Source organism: Oryx dammah, unplaced genomic scaffold (assembly GCF_014754425.2).
Source record: "Oryx dammah isolate SB20612 unplaced genomic scaffold, SCBI_Odam_1.1 HiC_scaffold_1, whole genome shotgun sequence".
Lineage (NCBI taxonomy): Eukaryota > Metazoa > Chordata > Mammalia > Artiodactyla > Bovidae > Oryx > Oryx dammah.
Window position 1 is genome coordinate 28206044 of NW_024070185.1, and position 14152 is coordinate 28220195.

Here is a 14152-nt window from a genome sequence, read left to right on the forward strand (position 1 = left end):
TAAATAGTAGACTTGTTAAGAAAACAAAAATGAAACTGTAACCAAAATTTTAAAATAAAGTTTTTTTAAAAAAAAAAAACCTGATTTTTAGATATTTTTTGTTCTTGTCTATTTCAATTGGTTTATTATAGTAGGGCCCGAACTCTAAGTCAAGGTACTAGAAATTATTAAGAATTCATTTTTAAATGGTTATTTTTGTGATTTACAGTAAAATGGTACCTTTTCATTTGTGAAATGGTATGTAAACACTAGTAAATGTCATTTAAATTTGATACAGTGGCAAAAATAAATCCTACTTTATTGTAATATAGTAGCACTATAGTCTATTTAATCTTGTAACTTAACTTTGAACCCCTCAAATTACCTACCTTTTGGAGATGTGGGAGCAGTTAAATCAGTCTAATTTGACATGCTATTTTAGAATTCATGAAACAGGCATTCTCTTCCCACTATGGCCTATTTATCCATTGACCCTGCAGTTGGTCTTTTAACACACTATTGTTGGAATAAAATTGCACAAAAGCAGCTGTTAAAATTTGTAATGCCACTGAACAATTAGATTGTTAGATTATTTTGGCATGTTAATTTTTATGTTTTGTTTATACTAATACTAATGTGGCACTGGAAAGGTCTAAGAATTATAGTCAATTCCTTGTGATCTAGGTCACTTAACTATTTTAAAGAAAAAAAACTTTTACAAAAGGGATTGTGGGCATTTGGTAATCAGTCACAGAGTTCCAATGTTTTTGAAATATTTGTGTTAACATTTGATAGGCAGAATAAAGATGAAGGAAAGAAGCCAGAAGTTAAGAAAGTGGAGAAGAAGCGAGGTTAGTTATTTCACTTTCTAAGATGTATAATGTTATACACAGAAAGGAAGTTTTACAGAAACTTAATTGTATATATGTTTAAATCAGTCATTTGATATTCTTATTGTACAAGTACACATTTTAAATCCCTAATGGATTCTGTTATGTTTTGCACTTTTTAAGTATTATCAGGTGAACTTGCAAAGGTGGTCATGTTTATTATTTTACTGCTCCTTATATGATGAAGTCACATTTATTTTATTGTAACACTGCCTAAAGGAAGATGTTTCCCCATTTCTGACAAATCTGGTTTCAGATGGATATTTTAGTTTTGGTTAAATATGTAAGGGAGAGGCAGGTGCTAAAGGATTGAGAAGGAGTTAGTGGATGCAGACCACTTATTTTAGAGACATGCAGCTACTCAGTGATTCTTTGCTTGTATAATGAATGTTGGTTTCCTAAACTAAAGACTAAAAATGGCAGATAATTTCCTAATGATGTAAGCAGATTACTAAGAACATTTTTTTAAAATTACCACTTCTTTCCATTATACTTTGCTTTAGATTATACAAAAATACTGGTTTTGGAAAACTTATTTACTGTGTTTCACATTTTAATTTATAGAAACATCAATGGATTCTCGACTTCAAAGGATACATGCTGAAATTAAAAATTCACTCAAAATTGATAATCTTGTAAGTGTTTAATACCTCATTTAAAAATACAGTGCTGTTTTTGTAGCTTAATGTTTTTCTAACATGGTTTGATAAGTATGTAAATTTGAGATAACAGAATGTTACTGCCTATTTTGTATGCCTTGTTTGAGATTTTGAAAGTAATCTCTGGATTCTATGGGTTGTGGTAATTAACAGTTACGAAATTACTATTTTGTCATGAAGGATGTCAACAGATGTATTGAGGCTTTGGATGAACTGGCTTCACTTCAGGTCACAATGCAACAAGCTCAAAAACACACAGAGATGATTACAACACTGAAAAAAGTAAGTGATCTTTAGTTATGCAGATTTTAAAAATTTGTTCATTATCACCACTTTGTTAAATAACATTCAGAAATCAATTAGGAAAATTCTGAGCTTATCTCTTGTTTTCTCAGATACGGCGATTCAAAGTTAGTCAGGTTATCATGGAAAAGTCTACAATGTTGTATAACAAGTTTAAGAACATGTTTTTGGTTGGTGAAGGAGATTCTGTGATCACACAAGTGCTGAACAAATCTCTTGCCGAACAAAGACAGCATGAGGAAGCAAATAAAACCAAAGATCAAGGGAAGAAAGGGCCAAACAAAAAGCTAGAAAAGGAACAAACAGGTATGTGGTAATAGTTTGTTGGAATTACTTTTTAAAAATGGCTTTGATATTTAATCTTATTAATGCCTTAACCTATAGTAGTAGATGATGGGAGTCCCAAAAGAACTTAGCAGAGTCTGCTCAATCTTAGCTAAGTTTTTATCAAGTTTAAATTACTAGTAGTTGCTTAGTAGTAGTTCCTAGTAGTAGTGGTTGCTATTTTCATTTAAATTAGGGAAAATTTCTAACCTACACAAAAGTCAGGAGAAATGAACTTCCTGAGTCAGCTTCAGCAGCTATTAACGTATGATCACTGGTCTTTTATTACTTCTCCCAAGTTTTTCAGTGACACTCCTGAAGATTATTTTGAAGCAAATTCCTGTGCCATTTCAGTCAAACATTTTAAGGTGTATATATGAGCGAAGCTTGAAACAGAACCTATAGTACAGGTTTGCTTGTACTCCAGGAATACTGTGGGTTCAGTTTCAGACTGCTATAATAAAGTGAGTCACATGGCATACAGATTTGTTTACCCTATACTAAAGTCTGTTAGTCTGTCTAAAGTGTGCAGTAGGGTTATGTCTATAGAAATGACATACCTTATTTTTAGAATGTTTAAAAAATGTTATAGCAAGTGAGCCTTTCATGAATTACAGTAACATCCAAGGCATCACTATATGAATATAATAAAATATAATAAATGTCTGAAGTGTGAAATACTATGAGAATTACCAAAATGTGACACAGAAACAGAGTGAGCGAATGCTGTTGGGAAAACGGTGCTGATAAACATGCTTGATGCAGGCTTGCCATAAACACTGAATTTGTAAAATGCAAATGCAGGATCTACGAAGCACCGTAAAGTGAAGCACAATAAACTGAAGTGTGCCTGTACCATTGGGAGCGTCCCTGATTCCATGGTACTAAACATGTTAGCAGCAGCTCCCTAACATAGAAAAACTGTTCAAAAGGAGTTGGATTCTCTTAACTCATTTACTAGGGGATGATAATGATAACAAACCAGAGGTTTGATAATGAAGTAGTATTTACAGGGAAGCCCTTATCATTTTCTAAGTTAGTAATAAGACAAAATCATGTTAACTATTTTGCCACCTTCTGTTCTTAAATACAAAATTTTACTGTGATTTGCATTGCTTTTTCTAACAAGTGGAATAAATCACAATGCTCTAAAGAGTTGTACCACCCTTTGGTAACTTCCTGACAACAGTAACAAATGGAATAATCAGATTAGTAGTCTGTTGTTTTGTGGATAGATACAGATAGTAACCCTGTTTCTTACTGTGCCTTGTCTACCCAAAGGATTACAATGCAGTATCACATAAAATACACTATTAGGAACTTTGGGGCTATGTTTAGTTCTTGAATTTGGGTCTTCCTAATACTTAAGATGTCCTCAAAGTTGTAACAGTTTTCCCACTGGTATCTGTCTAAAGGTTCAAAGACTCTAAATGGAGGATCAGATGCTCAAGACAGTAATCAACCACAACACAATGGAGACAGCAATGAAGAAAGCAAAGACAACCATGAGGCCAGCAGTAAGAAAAAGTGAGGACATATTTTAGTGCATTGTAATGTTTTAATTTTTAGATCACATTGCTGATCCAAGATCGTTTTGTGTAAGGGATTATATTTTCATGACTCACTTCCTGAATTCAGGATTCAAGACATCAAAATGGCCAAATTATAAAGAAACTTTACTTAAAACTAATATGTCATTGTATTCAAGAGAATAGAGCTAAGCAAGAATCCTGTTTTTAAAAAAAATAACTATTCCTTCAACTCGTTCCATTGATAACACCTGTACTAATGACTCATGTCCACACTTACTTGACTTTTGACAGAATAATGCAGAAATTAGATCTAGAATCATAGGTTATGTTATAATACCCATGCTAAAATAACTAGATATGGAACCATGGTTACCTAAATCTTGATTAGTCCACTGTACATTTCAAGGATTTGGAACCAAGCATCCTTTCTAATTTTGAAATCAAGGAAATCTTTCTCTTCTGAAGATTTATAATATGTTGGTACCATAGATACATTTTCATGTTCTTTAAAGAGAACTCATTTTAAAGCTAGAAATGACTGAAAAAGGCCTGGGCCATGATGCTTCCCTTTAGTTATTTTGCTTGATCTGCGTATTACTTTGGGAAGAAAACACCACATAGTAAAATAAAATTTACAACAGAAAATAATTAACATTTTAAAAAACATAATGCACATATGTAGTATCTTTTTTTTCTCCTGAGGAACAAAAGCCCCCTAATCCCAGTTGTCACACCTTTTTTTCCCCTTTTTCTTTAGGCCATCCAGTGAAGAGAGAGAGACTGAAATATCTCTGAAGGATTCTACACTAGATAACTAGGTTGACATACCTGGAATATAAAGAACATTTGAGAAGTTTGTAATGGTTTTCATTTGAAATATTTAGACTGCTGAAAGTTTTAAATTTTTATAAACATAGGTTTTGATGTTTAAAACTTGTTTTGAGGGAGAAATCTCCTTATCTTTGTTTAAAAGTGACTAAACGTTGCCAATTGTACTTGTGCAGTATTAACAGCTACAGTATACAGTAACTGTGAGGGGAAGTTCATTTAGGAAGTGTTAAACTGCTTTTCCAGACATCGGTTGTAGTATATTTTCAGTTAGTGTGTGTATGTTAATGTGTAATTGATAGTAGAAAACAGTTACATTTTTTAAACCTGCTACTTGTATAAACCTTTTCCTCTTTTCCCAGATACTGTGGGTTTTGTGCATAGTTTTTACAAAAATTGGATTTACCAGACTGTCTTTTCACTGTTGTGGGTTTTGTAGAAGTTAAGCATTTTTATGGTTGATAAAATGTTACTTCTATACAAGTACTCACTCCTTCCTTTCTCTTATCAAAAGTTGACTTTAATCTCAGTCTATCTTGTGCTACATTACCCTGCTGCTTTGTAATAATGTGCAGTCTGTATGCCTTTTTGTATGACAACTAGATACCCAACTGACATCGAACTGACAATTCTACAAGGTGCAAAACTCATGTTAACTTCTGAAGGTAATTTAGTTTTGTGGCCGAGAATTCAGTGAAAGTCACATGTGAGTTTCCTGCAGTAAGCAGGAGTGTATGTAGGAATGAATCTGGCTTTTAGGGTTCGACCATTTAAGATCCTTTATAGGCAGTAGTAGCTGAAACTGAAAACTAAATGATAAAAGTTTATTTTTGAGAAATGTCTCGAGTTTCTGAATTTTTTTAAAAGTCCCACTCATTAAAGAAGTCGTTAAGTATTTTTTTAATTGGAAAAAATGCAATCCATAATGCTTTTTGCAGTAAATAAAAAAATAAATACTATCTAAGGAAACAAACCTATTTGAAAACATGACTATGAGAAGGGAATTTTTATTTCTAATGCATACATGTGACAGGATTGCAAAAAGTTAGTTACTCTGAGGCAGTAGACAAAAGTAAAGGAGTAGTCTGTATTTTCATGTATATGGACTAAATCAGAGTGAACAAAGGTTAACACAGAATTTTAAGAACAACTTAACAAACAGGATTTCTAAGATATTTTGAATACTAGGTCAGTTGGTGGTTTGCAGTAGCTTAAAAGATGCTTCTCATGTTTGGAAACTAGGAATACAGGAAAAAGGCTTAAATACCAGTGTTTGCATGTGACATGCATTGTATGCTTTGACCTCTCAGTAATTTTTTTCATCTTTAGATGAAAACTTGGAATCATTTCAGTAATTGGAGTCTTGCTTTTGAGAGGCCTTACAATGGAACTAGGACCCACTGTTCTGAGGGAACTCTGGCTATTATACCTGTTTGGTCCTTACACAATTTAAACTTGGACAAATTTATTCTAGTTAAGCCATAAGTGTCAACATGTAAACTTGTTTTGATTAAAGAATTTTTCTATCAAACTTCACTAGTAAATTACTTCTTTGCCATATAAAAAGAGTGAGATGGAATTCTGGATTTGCTTCCAAGAGAGTATAATGTGGTCATAGAAACGGTATTATTTGGGGACACAGGTTACTAAAACGTAAGCTCAAAATGACAAAAATTAAGGAAATGCCCTTTAGTGACCCAATGGATCTACACAGTTTTACCAAGAAACCATAGACAATTGAAATTCTGGAGATAACATTGTCATTCTGAAACTTTGTCTGCTACTTTGCTCTAGGCAGTTGATTTATGTAGTGTTAAAAAACACAGTTGCCTTCTCTTTAGTCTCTCTTTAAGAAAATTTTTTCATAGGCTGATTGACAGATAAACCATTCTCAGAACTCTTAAGGAAAAGTCATATGAACAATTACCAATTTTCAGGAGTACTGGCTCAATTTAAATTTGTATTTGGTCAAAACTCCACAGCTGAGTAAGTCTGGAAGAGATGTTTTAAATGAGATAGCTGGTGCCCCCAACCAAGCATGTTTTTTTAAATGTATAAGCAGTATCTATTTTGTGCTTTTTTAATTTTAAACCACCAGGTAACATTTAAAAATAAGTTTACAAAGAGTAAGTTATGCAGTGACCTAGCAGAATCATTGTTGCATGTTTTCTTAGCTGCTTTGGCAAAATTTCAGATGTATCCAAACTGGAGATGCTGAACACGCTATATGTGTAAACAGCTTGACTAGAATACCTTAAGCCTCATATTTGCTAGTATATCCTGTGACTTCCAAATACTATTTGGATGATAGTTTACCCAGTTTGTTGATGCACTGATTATAGCATACCCACACACACTTACCTGGTTAAAGATGTCAAGATGAGGTGTGCCATCTAATCCTAAGGCCTTCACTAACACAACTTATTTTGTCCCATTGGCCAGAGAAAGGATCTACTGCAAATAAAGTCATAGTTATATTAGGCAGAAATGTGTTTATAATTTGTTTATAATTATTCATAATCTGCTGTGTAATTTTGTAACCTTAGAGATGATAAAAACACTGCAATCTGATCAGGAGAAAGGTCAAATCTTTAAAGGATACTGAGCCTAAAATAATTCAGTATCTAGAATTATTCTGGATAATAATTTTGTGCATATCCATCCACTACTATATAAAAACTGATTTATTTCTAACAGGATATTAATAGGTTCATGACATTTCATATCTGCCTTCTTCATTAGATAAAATGTAGTTTAACAGTTATGTGTTTAATACTGAATTTTACAGCTTCGAAATCCCTGATTCGAGGCATCTCTTACACCTACTCCAAAATTAGGAGTTTCAACATGAACTTCGGTGGGAGACATGTATAATTGATATGCAGCACATTGGCAAGTTCTAAGACAATACGGCTGCTTTTCCTCTAGATCTCATTAGGAAATGAAGATAGGTATATCAGCCTTTGTAACTTTGGTGGAGATGTTAACTTTAAGAACCACAGAGTAATAATCTCAATAAATAACAAAACAGGAATTGTAATAGCAGTATAACATTTTAACTGACATTTAATTTCTCTGCCAGTAAAATGAGTTGATTGGTACAACAGATACATTAATGCTGCTTTAAGACAATACACTTTCTGGAATTCGCTGTTTTGAGAATATGAAATCATGAAAATAAAAGTAAAGAGAACTTTTCAGAATGCAGTTTAAAAATAAAGGAAGCAAAAATTCATTTTTACCTGTCGAACTTTTAAGGAATTAGATAAATCTCAGGTTTTCCAGCAGGATTTTCAATTTGTTCAAATTGAACCTCATTGGAGACATGGAAGTAATGGAAGTACACATTTAGGCAATAGTAGCAGCCATGAAGGGACCTCTTAAGTTGCTTATACTGATTTTCTGGTGTACTGACTGAACCAGTGAATACAACCACTGGAAACAGGTGACAGGTCTTCTACATACCACAGTTGACTTCACTGATTTAAGTGGCATTTAAGTCCATAAAACATTTTATTGTTAACTTTTTAAACACATGTCTTACAGGCTTCACCAGTGTTTAATTTATATGGTAGATGTTCTCAGCCATCCAGGGAAAGTGGAATTCAGCTGAACATAAATATAACCTAGAAGAGAGAAGGTGAAATTTAAGTACATTTTAAAACATTCGAAATGTTTAAAAATTTAATTCTGCTTAATACTTTTCCAGCAGAGTATTAATTAAATTTTCCACCAAAAAAGATTTCCAGAGTATTTCAATAAAATAAGTAGCTATAATTTTCTCTGATGGATCTAGACCTTTCTCAAAAATTCTCAAAGTTGTCCTCTGGCCCCAAATGAGAATTGGATAACTAGATGATCATAACAAAGGTACCAGAAGAATGAAGAGCTGGGCTAGAAAAACAATTGTTTTCTTTTTGCATATAGAATGCTGGGTATTACTGCCAAACAAGAGCGATGCAGAGCCAGCAATCCATGGGATCTTGATTTCCCATGTCCACTCAATGGTTTTATACAATCTATTTTTTTAAATTATAAAAATATTAAAACTGTCATGTTTTAAACTTAATAGCATTTGTGATTCTAAAAAGTTCTCGTCAAGAAATGAAGCTTCAATTTAAGTGTTACTTCTGTGAAGTTATGAGTATATACCCAAGCTCTTTATACATTCATTTTTCATGTAGTGAGAGTCTTGAAGTGTTTAGTTAACATTATAAGAGTTCAGTGTAAAATTACACAATAGCTCTTCTGAATACTGTATTTATTAAGTACTTTTATTCTTAATCTCTCCATTTTTATTACAGATATTTGAAGGATATTTACCTTGGAAGCCTCATGGTACAAGGTGTAGCTCTCATATTCTTCAAAGAATTTTCAAAACACTTCCATCACTTGATGTATCTTTAGGAAAATTTTGCTAATGGTAGATGAGCAAAAACTCTTCTGGACAAAGCAAATAGGCAAAGTACAGACTGGGAGAAAACCAGAATACTTATGTCTGACAAAGGATTTGTATTCAGAATACATAAAGCACTCCTACAACTCAATAGACAACTAACTTAAAAATGGGCAAGAAACTATATTTTGGAATAAATATTAATTTAATTCAAACATTTAAATACATTCAGACTGCTTAAGATCTGTGATTTGAACTTTTTGCGGGGATGACAACTTTAGCCAATTGTTTCTGGTGGATCCTGTCCCTCGTTGGCATTTCTTGGAAGTAAACTAACCAAGTTATTTCACAAGGGTATACTTTTGGATATTAATTAAAGGTTCCAGGATCAACATAGGGATAAGCGAGGAATTCCCCCAGTTTGTTGCCTTCTGCATCATAGTGGAGCATTCGGAAGCAAACATCACAAAAGAAACACGGGTCCTGTGGTGCAAAACTGTCATTGTTCGTCACCCATCTGTAGTTAAAAAAGATGTTACATCATTACAATCAACTTTTTCATGCTTTAATGTGCTGTAGGTAACATTCCCACTATTGCCTTATTCTATCTTATTTATACAGTTTAATCCTTTATATAAATAATACTGTATACACATATATAGGTACAGACATAACACTACCAGTATTCTACAAGGCAAAAAGGACAACTTTTCTCTGAAAGATTTCTCCTTAAAGGTAAGTATAAATCCATATTTGAAAGTATCATACGCTTAGCCTTCAAACATAACCTAGACTTTAGGATAAAATGTTATATACAGAGGGTATGCAAATAGGAATATGGCTAACTATTAGTCAACTGAGATTTTGTTTTTTAACCAGGATGTCACATTAAGTGAAAATAATATTTTTCAGTCTGTCTGAATTGTGTATCTCATGGAATGTTCTGACATTCCCTGATTGCCATTTTGATCTGATAACTGATTTATCGTGTTTTCCTATTGATCATTTAGAAAAGCATGTGGTGGGGAACCCAAAACACACTAATGACACTAAACTCTTCCCTTTTCCTCTGAATGGTTTTATGAGTGATTCACAGTTAAACATCTAAACATGCAAAACCACAAATTTGTATAAAATCATATTTTGACCTCATTAAAATAAAAATGAGACGAAGTGTTATTTTTATCATGGAGACGCTGTGGATGAAGCCATTTTGGAAACTGCTGACAAGAGGCAGAAAGAGAACCTGGCTCCCTGATGACATCATCCAGCATAAGTTATCAACCAAACTATAAAGTCTGACCTAGTCCCTAGACTTCTGTTATACATAATTCAATTGGTTATTGTTTAAAAACACAGCTGTAGCTTAAACTGACTTGTACTACTATTTGTAGTGCTAACTAGATAAAACTCTTTATATTATTTATATACCAAAGTAAAGTCCTCAATTCAAAACAGAAAAACAAATACCAAAAATTGAAAGTGCTTCACTATTGAAAACCAATACTTCCCAAGGAAAAAAGTAGAATCACTTACCGAGCTGTGAACATTTTACAAACAAAACATTTTCTGGTCCAGAGCCAATGCTTCTTGATGATAAGGGGATAAAGTGTCTTATCCAGGCAGTCGTCATGATGCACAAGCCTTTTGTACATGAAAAAATAAATGATGTGCAAATTTTTGTGATCTGTAATGAAATACATCCTTACCTCAAAATGAACAATACAGTAGGTATATTTTCAATTTGTTGTGTTCCATAAAACACTTTCTCCAAAAGACATTTGGGATTAAACACTGTTCTTTTCTGTGAAATTTCCCAAATCTCTTTAGGGCCATGTACACTGTGACTCTTGCAAGGGAAATGTAGGCAGCACTACCTGGGTGAATTTCTTCAAATCCGTGCTTTGTTTACTTAGTACTTTTTTTATGGAACACAGTTTGAGAAAGTGTACTCAGTGCTACAGATTAATTGGTTCTGAATTACAAACATGGCTCTCTCTAATTAAAAAAACTCCTTTACTGAAAATCCACATCTGGCTTTGGTATATAATAAGAATTGGTAGGATTTTAGTTTTAGGTATCAGAATTAAGAAATTTTAAAAATGGAAAGTCAGTTTCACCACTCATCAGCTTAGTGGGTTTGGATAAATCCTTAACCATGCTGGACCCCCCAATTCTTCATTTGAAAAATGAAGGGCATGTACAACAGTATTCTAAAAACCCCTTAAGAATTATAAAATTTGATTTTTTTTTCTCCGGTAACAAAGGGTAGCACTATATTAACTTCGCCATCAGAAAATGATTTGTTGTTCAGTTGCTAAGTCATGTCTGACTCTCTGTGACCCCATGGACTGCAGCATGTCCTTTCAAGATGAAGGCTTCCATGTCCTTCATCAGAAAATGATTAGTAAATTTAATAGCTTACCAACTATTAAACTATGGGATAGCAATGAATGATTAAATCCTCCTCTAAGATAAAAATTACTTGTGAAAGGCGCACAGTTGTGTCCAACTCTTTGCGATCCCATGGACTGTACAGTCCATGGAATCCTTCAGGCCAGAATACTGGAGCCTTTCCCTTCTCCAGGGGATCTTCCCAGCCCAGGAATTGAACCAGGGCATCCTGCACTGCAGGTGGATTCTTTACCAACTGAGGGAAGAATTACTTGTAGTCAATATAAATTAAAAAACTCCCTAGGAAAGTCCTACATTGCAAATGCTTACTAAGTGAAAATTGCTCTTCTAAGTTGCCTTGAATTTTAGGAATGATGCTGTACCACCTACACTATGAGAAAGGTAAGGACACTTAGATCACAGCTTATATAAAACTTAGAACTACATTATCAAAGAAATACATAATTTTAAGTCCTATAAATCTATGAGGTTTATGAGCGCTTCTGGCTCTTGCTTCAGCAGTTCATCCTAAGAGGCCAACTGTTTGCCATTCATTTAATGCCTCTTTTTAATACAGCTTTTCAACAGAACTACTAAACTTTGGTTAGATATTTAATGTTTAAATTATGACTAATGAATTATAAGTTCATTTTCTCATGTAACACTTGTTTTCTAGCTACTAATTCTCTCATGTTTGTATTTCCGTATTAGGTTTCAGTGTACCTGTCAGTAATTCAGTTCCTTATTTGCTGACAGAATGGGATCATGCTCTTCACATGGGCCACACACCAGTGGGAGGTCTAGCAGTCTTGGGACATGCTTCCTGAGTCCTCGGGTCCAGCTCCAGCCTCTGGACTAAGCTGTTCTCTAGGTCTGCTCTACAGCTATCATTCGGAGAGTTCCTTTTATGTCTGTATCTATCCCACTTTGCATTCCATGTTTTCCTTTTTCAAGGGTTACTCTTTGAAGTATTTTACACAAAGTACATTCCTGAGAATGAGGGCATGGGAAGTAAATTTTTGGAGACTGGTCACTAAAACCAAAAAATAAGAAAAAGTAGAGGCAGGGAAAGCCATCAGCATGAGTCATTGCTCCATAAGAACATTTTCACTGTCTCTCAGAAGAAATCAAACCAAGAACAAGGATTGAGCAGAGCTTATTCCTATACTATGGTAATCCTTCATAAACAGAGGTTTCCTAATAAGGAAATGAAAAGCTTTATTCATTAGAGATACCAGCTACACACTTTATAATCCCTAACTCTCATTTTAGACTACTTAAGTCCTTCCCACTCTAAATCTTTATCAAAGCACTAAGTCTTCATATTTGTCAAACATTAGAATTATTCTTCTCTTCCTCCAGTTACCTTTTATTTCCTTCAGATTCTGGCAAAAAGAAAAGAAACCCAGAAATACACGTGCAAAGCAAAGGGTCTATGTGAAATACAAAATGGATGGTTATTACTTGAATAACAGCTGTCCAATACACAAATGAAGATACTTTAATAGAGTATTTACAGATTTCTAACCCCTACTTCTATAGCAAAAATCTAGCCTGTATTATATTTGTCTTTATAACGGCACTGTGATAAAATATAGTTTTTAGTATTTTTTAATGGAGGAGGGGGCCACGGAGATTCACAGAAGTCAGACACTGTCTTTGGGCAGAAGAGGAGCTTCAGCTATCTTTCTGGATTTTTGGCATATTCTACCATTTCAAATAGGGTTTCCCTGGTAGCTCAGATGGTAAAGAATTTGACTGCAATGCAGGAGACCTGGGTTTGATCCCTGGGTCAAGAAGATTCCCTGAAGAAGGGATCTTCTTCAGAGATCCAGTATGGGGGTTCTCCAGAGAACCCACTCCAATATTCTTGCTTGGAGAATTCTATGGACAGACCGTGGCATTAGAAAGAGTTGGACCATTTCAAATGGCTCACACTAGTTAAATAGTATTTATTACAGATTTTCTAAAAGACAAGATGCAGATGCAGAGTTGGTCACTGTAGAAAAAGCAAACATTTTTGCTGCTCCTGAGTCAAGCTGCAGTGATCACTTCTTCATTCCTCTTATTTCAAACAAATCTACCCATGGTTTTCTACTGTGAAATAAAACAGGACAAATGTTCTGAGTGCTACCACTTACCTTATGTCAGTAATGACAACAACGTGTTCACAGTCTCCCTGGTGACAGTATAAGTAAGGAAAACCCACTTTAACATACAAGTCATTGAAAGTGAAGTCTTCCATCTTAGCAGTCTGAAACTTTCCATAGCCTCTATCATGTGACTCTGACCACTCAATGATGGTTCTGAGGAAGAAAAAGGCAAGGATGTATCATTGCTCCAAACAGTTTGCAAGGGCAGTATTTCACAGAAGGGCTCACCCAGTTAATTGGACAATTACCATCTTGAGGTGAAAATCAGAGTGGTTGATACATGTTGCCAAGTAGGAAGGAACTCTGAATTTTTCTGTATCCATGAGAGCAGCAGTTCACAAAGTAAGGTCCTGAAACCCCCAGAGAGGTGGATGTGGTCAAAAATATTTTTGCAGTAATCCTAAAATGTTATTTGCCCTTTCAACTGTTTTTCTCTCATAAATACCAGTTTTCAGGAGGCTAAATGATGTGTAATCACTTAAGATTGAATGGAAAATGTATAACATCACTCTTATGTTTGGAAAAGTTCTTTTCATAAAAATGTAATTAATGGTAACTGTAACTGGACTATTTAATGATGATGACTTTTTTTGAAGTTCTGGCTGCACTGGGTCTTCAATGCTACCCAGGCTTCTCTGGTTGGAGAGAGCAAGGGCTACTCTCTAGTTGTATAGGGTGTGGGCTTCTCATTTTG

The 14152-nt window shown here is 34.2% G+C and overlaps 2 protein-coding genes across 6 annotated transcripts in view; one reads left to right on the plus strand and one right to left on the minus strand.

Annotated features, from left to right (window-relative positions):
* Nucleotides 1-6046, plus strand: part of PSIP1 (PC4 and SFRS1 interacting protein 1) — a 39139-nt gene extending 33093 nt beyond the window's left edge. The window contains exons 11-16 of the mRNA XM_040240042.1: nt 775-830; nt 1434-1504; nt 1709-1810; nt 1924-2137; nt 3571-3682; nt 4445-6046. Of these exons, the coding sequence (XP_040095976.1) occupies nt 775-830; nt 1434-1504; nt 1709-1810; nt 1924-2137; nt 3571-3682; nt 4445-4505 (616 nt within the window). The 3' untranslated portion in view covers nt 4506-6046. The remainder of the gene's footprint in view (nt 1-774; nt 831-1433; nt 1505-1708; nt 1811-1923; nt 2138-3570; nt 3683-4444) is intronic.
* A 553-nt stretch (nt 6047-6599) lies between these two features.
* SNAPC3 (small nuclear RNA activating complex polypeptide 3) overlaps nt 6600-14152 on the minus strand; it is a 40388-nt gene continuing 32835 nt past the window's right edge. For 3 of the 5 annotated variants that reach the window (XM_040240120.1, XM_040240086.1, XM_040240111.1), the window contains 4 exons: nt 13447-13611; nt 10448-10555; nt 8839-9428; nt 6600-8141 (listed from right to left, as the gene is read on the minus strand). In XM_040240120.1, the coding sequence (XP_040096054.1) occupies nt 9281-9428; nt 10448-10555; nt 13447-13611 (421 nt within the window). In that variant the 3' untranslated portion in view covers nt 6600-8141; nt 8839-9280. The remainder of the gene's footprint in view (nt 8142-8838; nt 9429-10447; nt 10556-13446; nt 13612-14152) is intronic. The other 2 variants (XM_040240103.1, XM_040240094.1) reach the window with 2 other exon arrangements.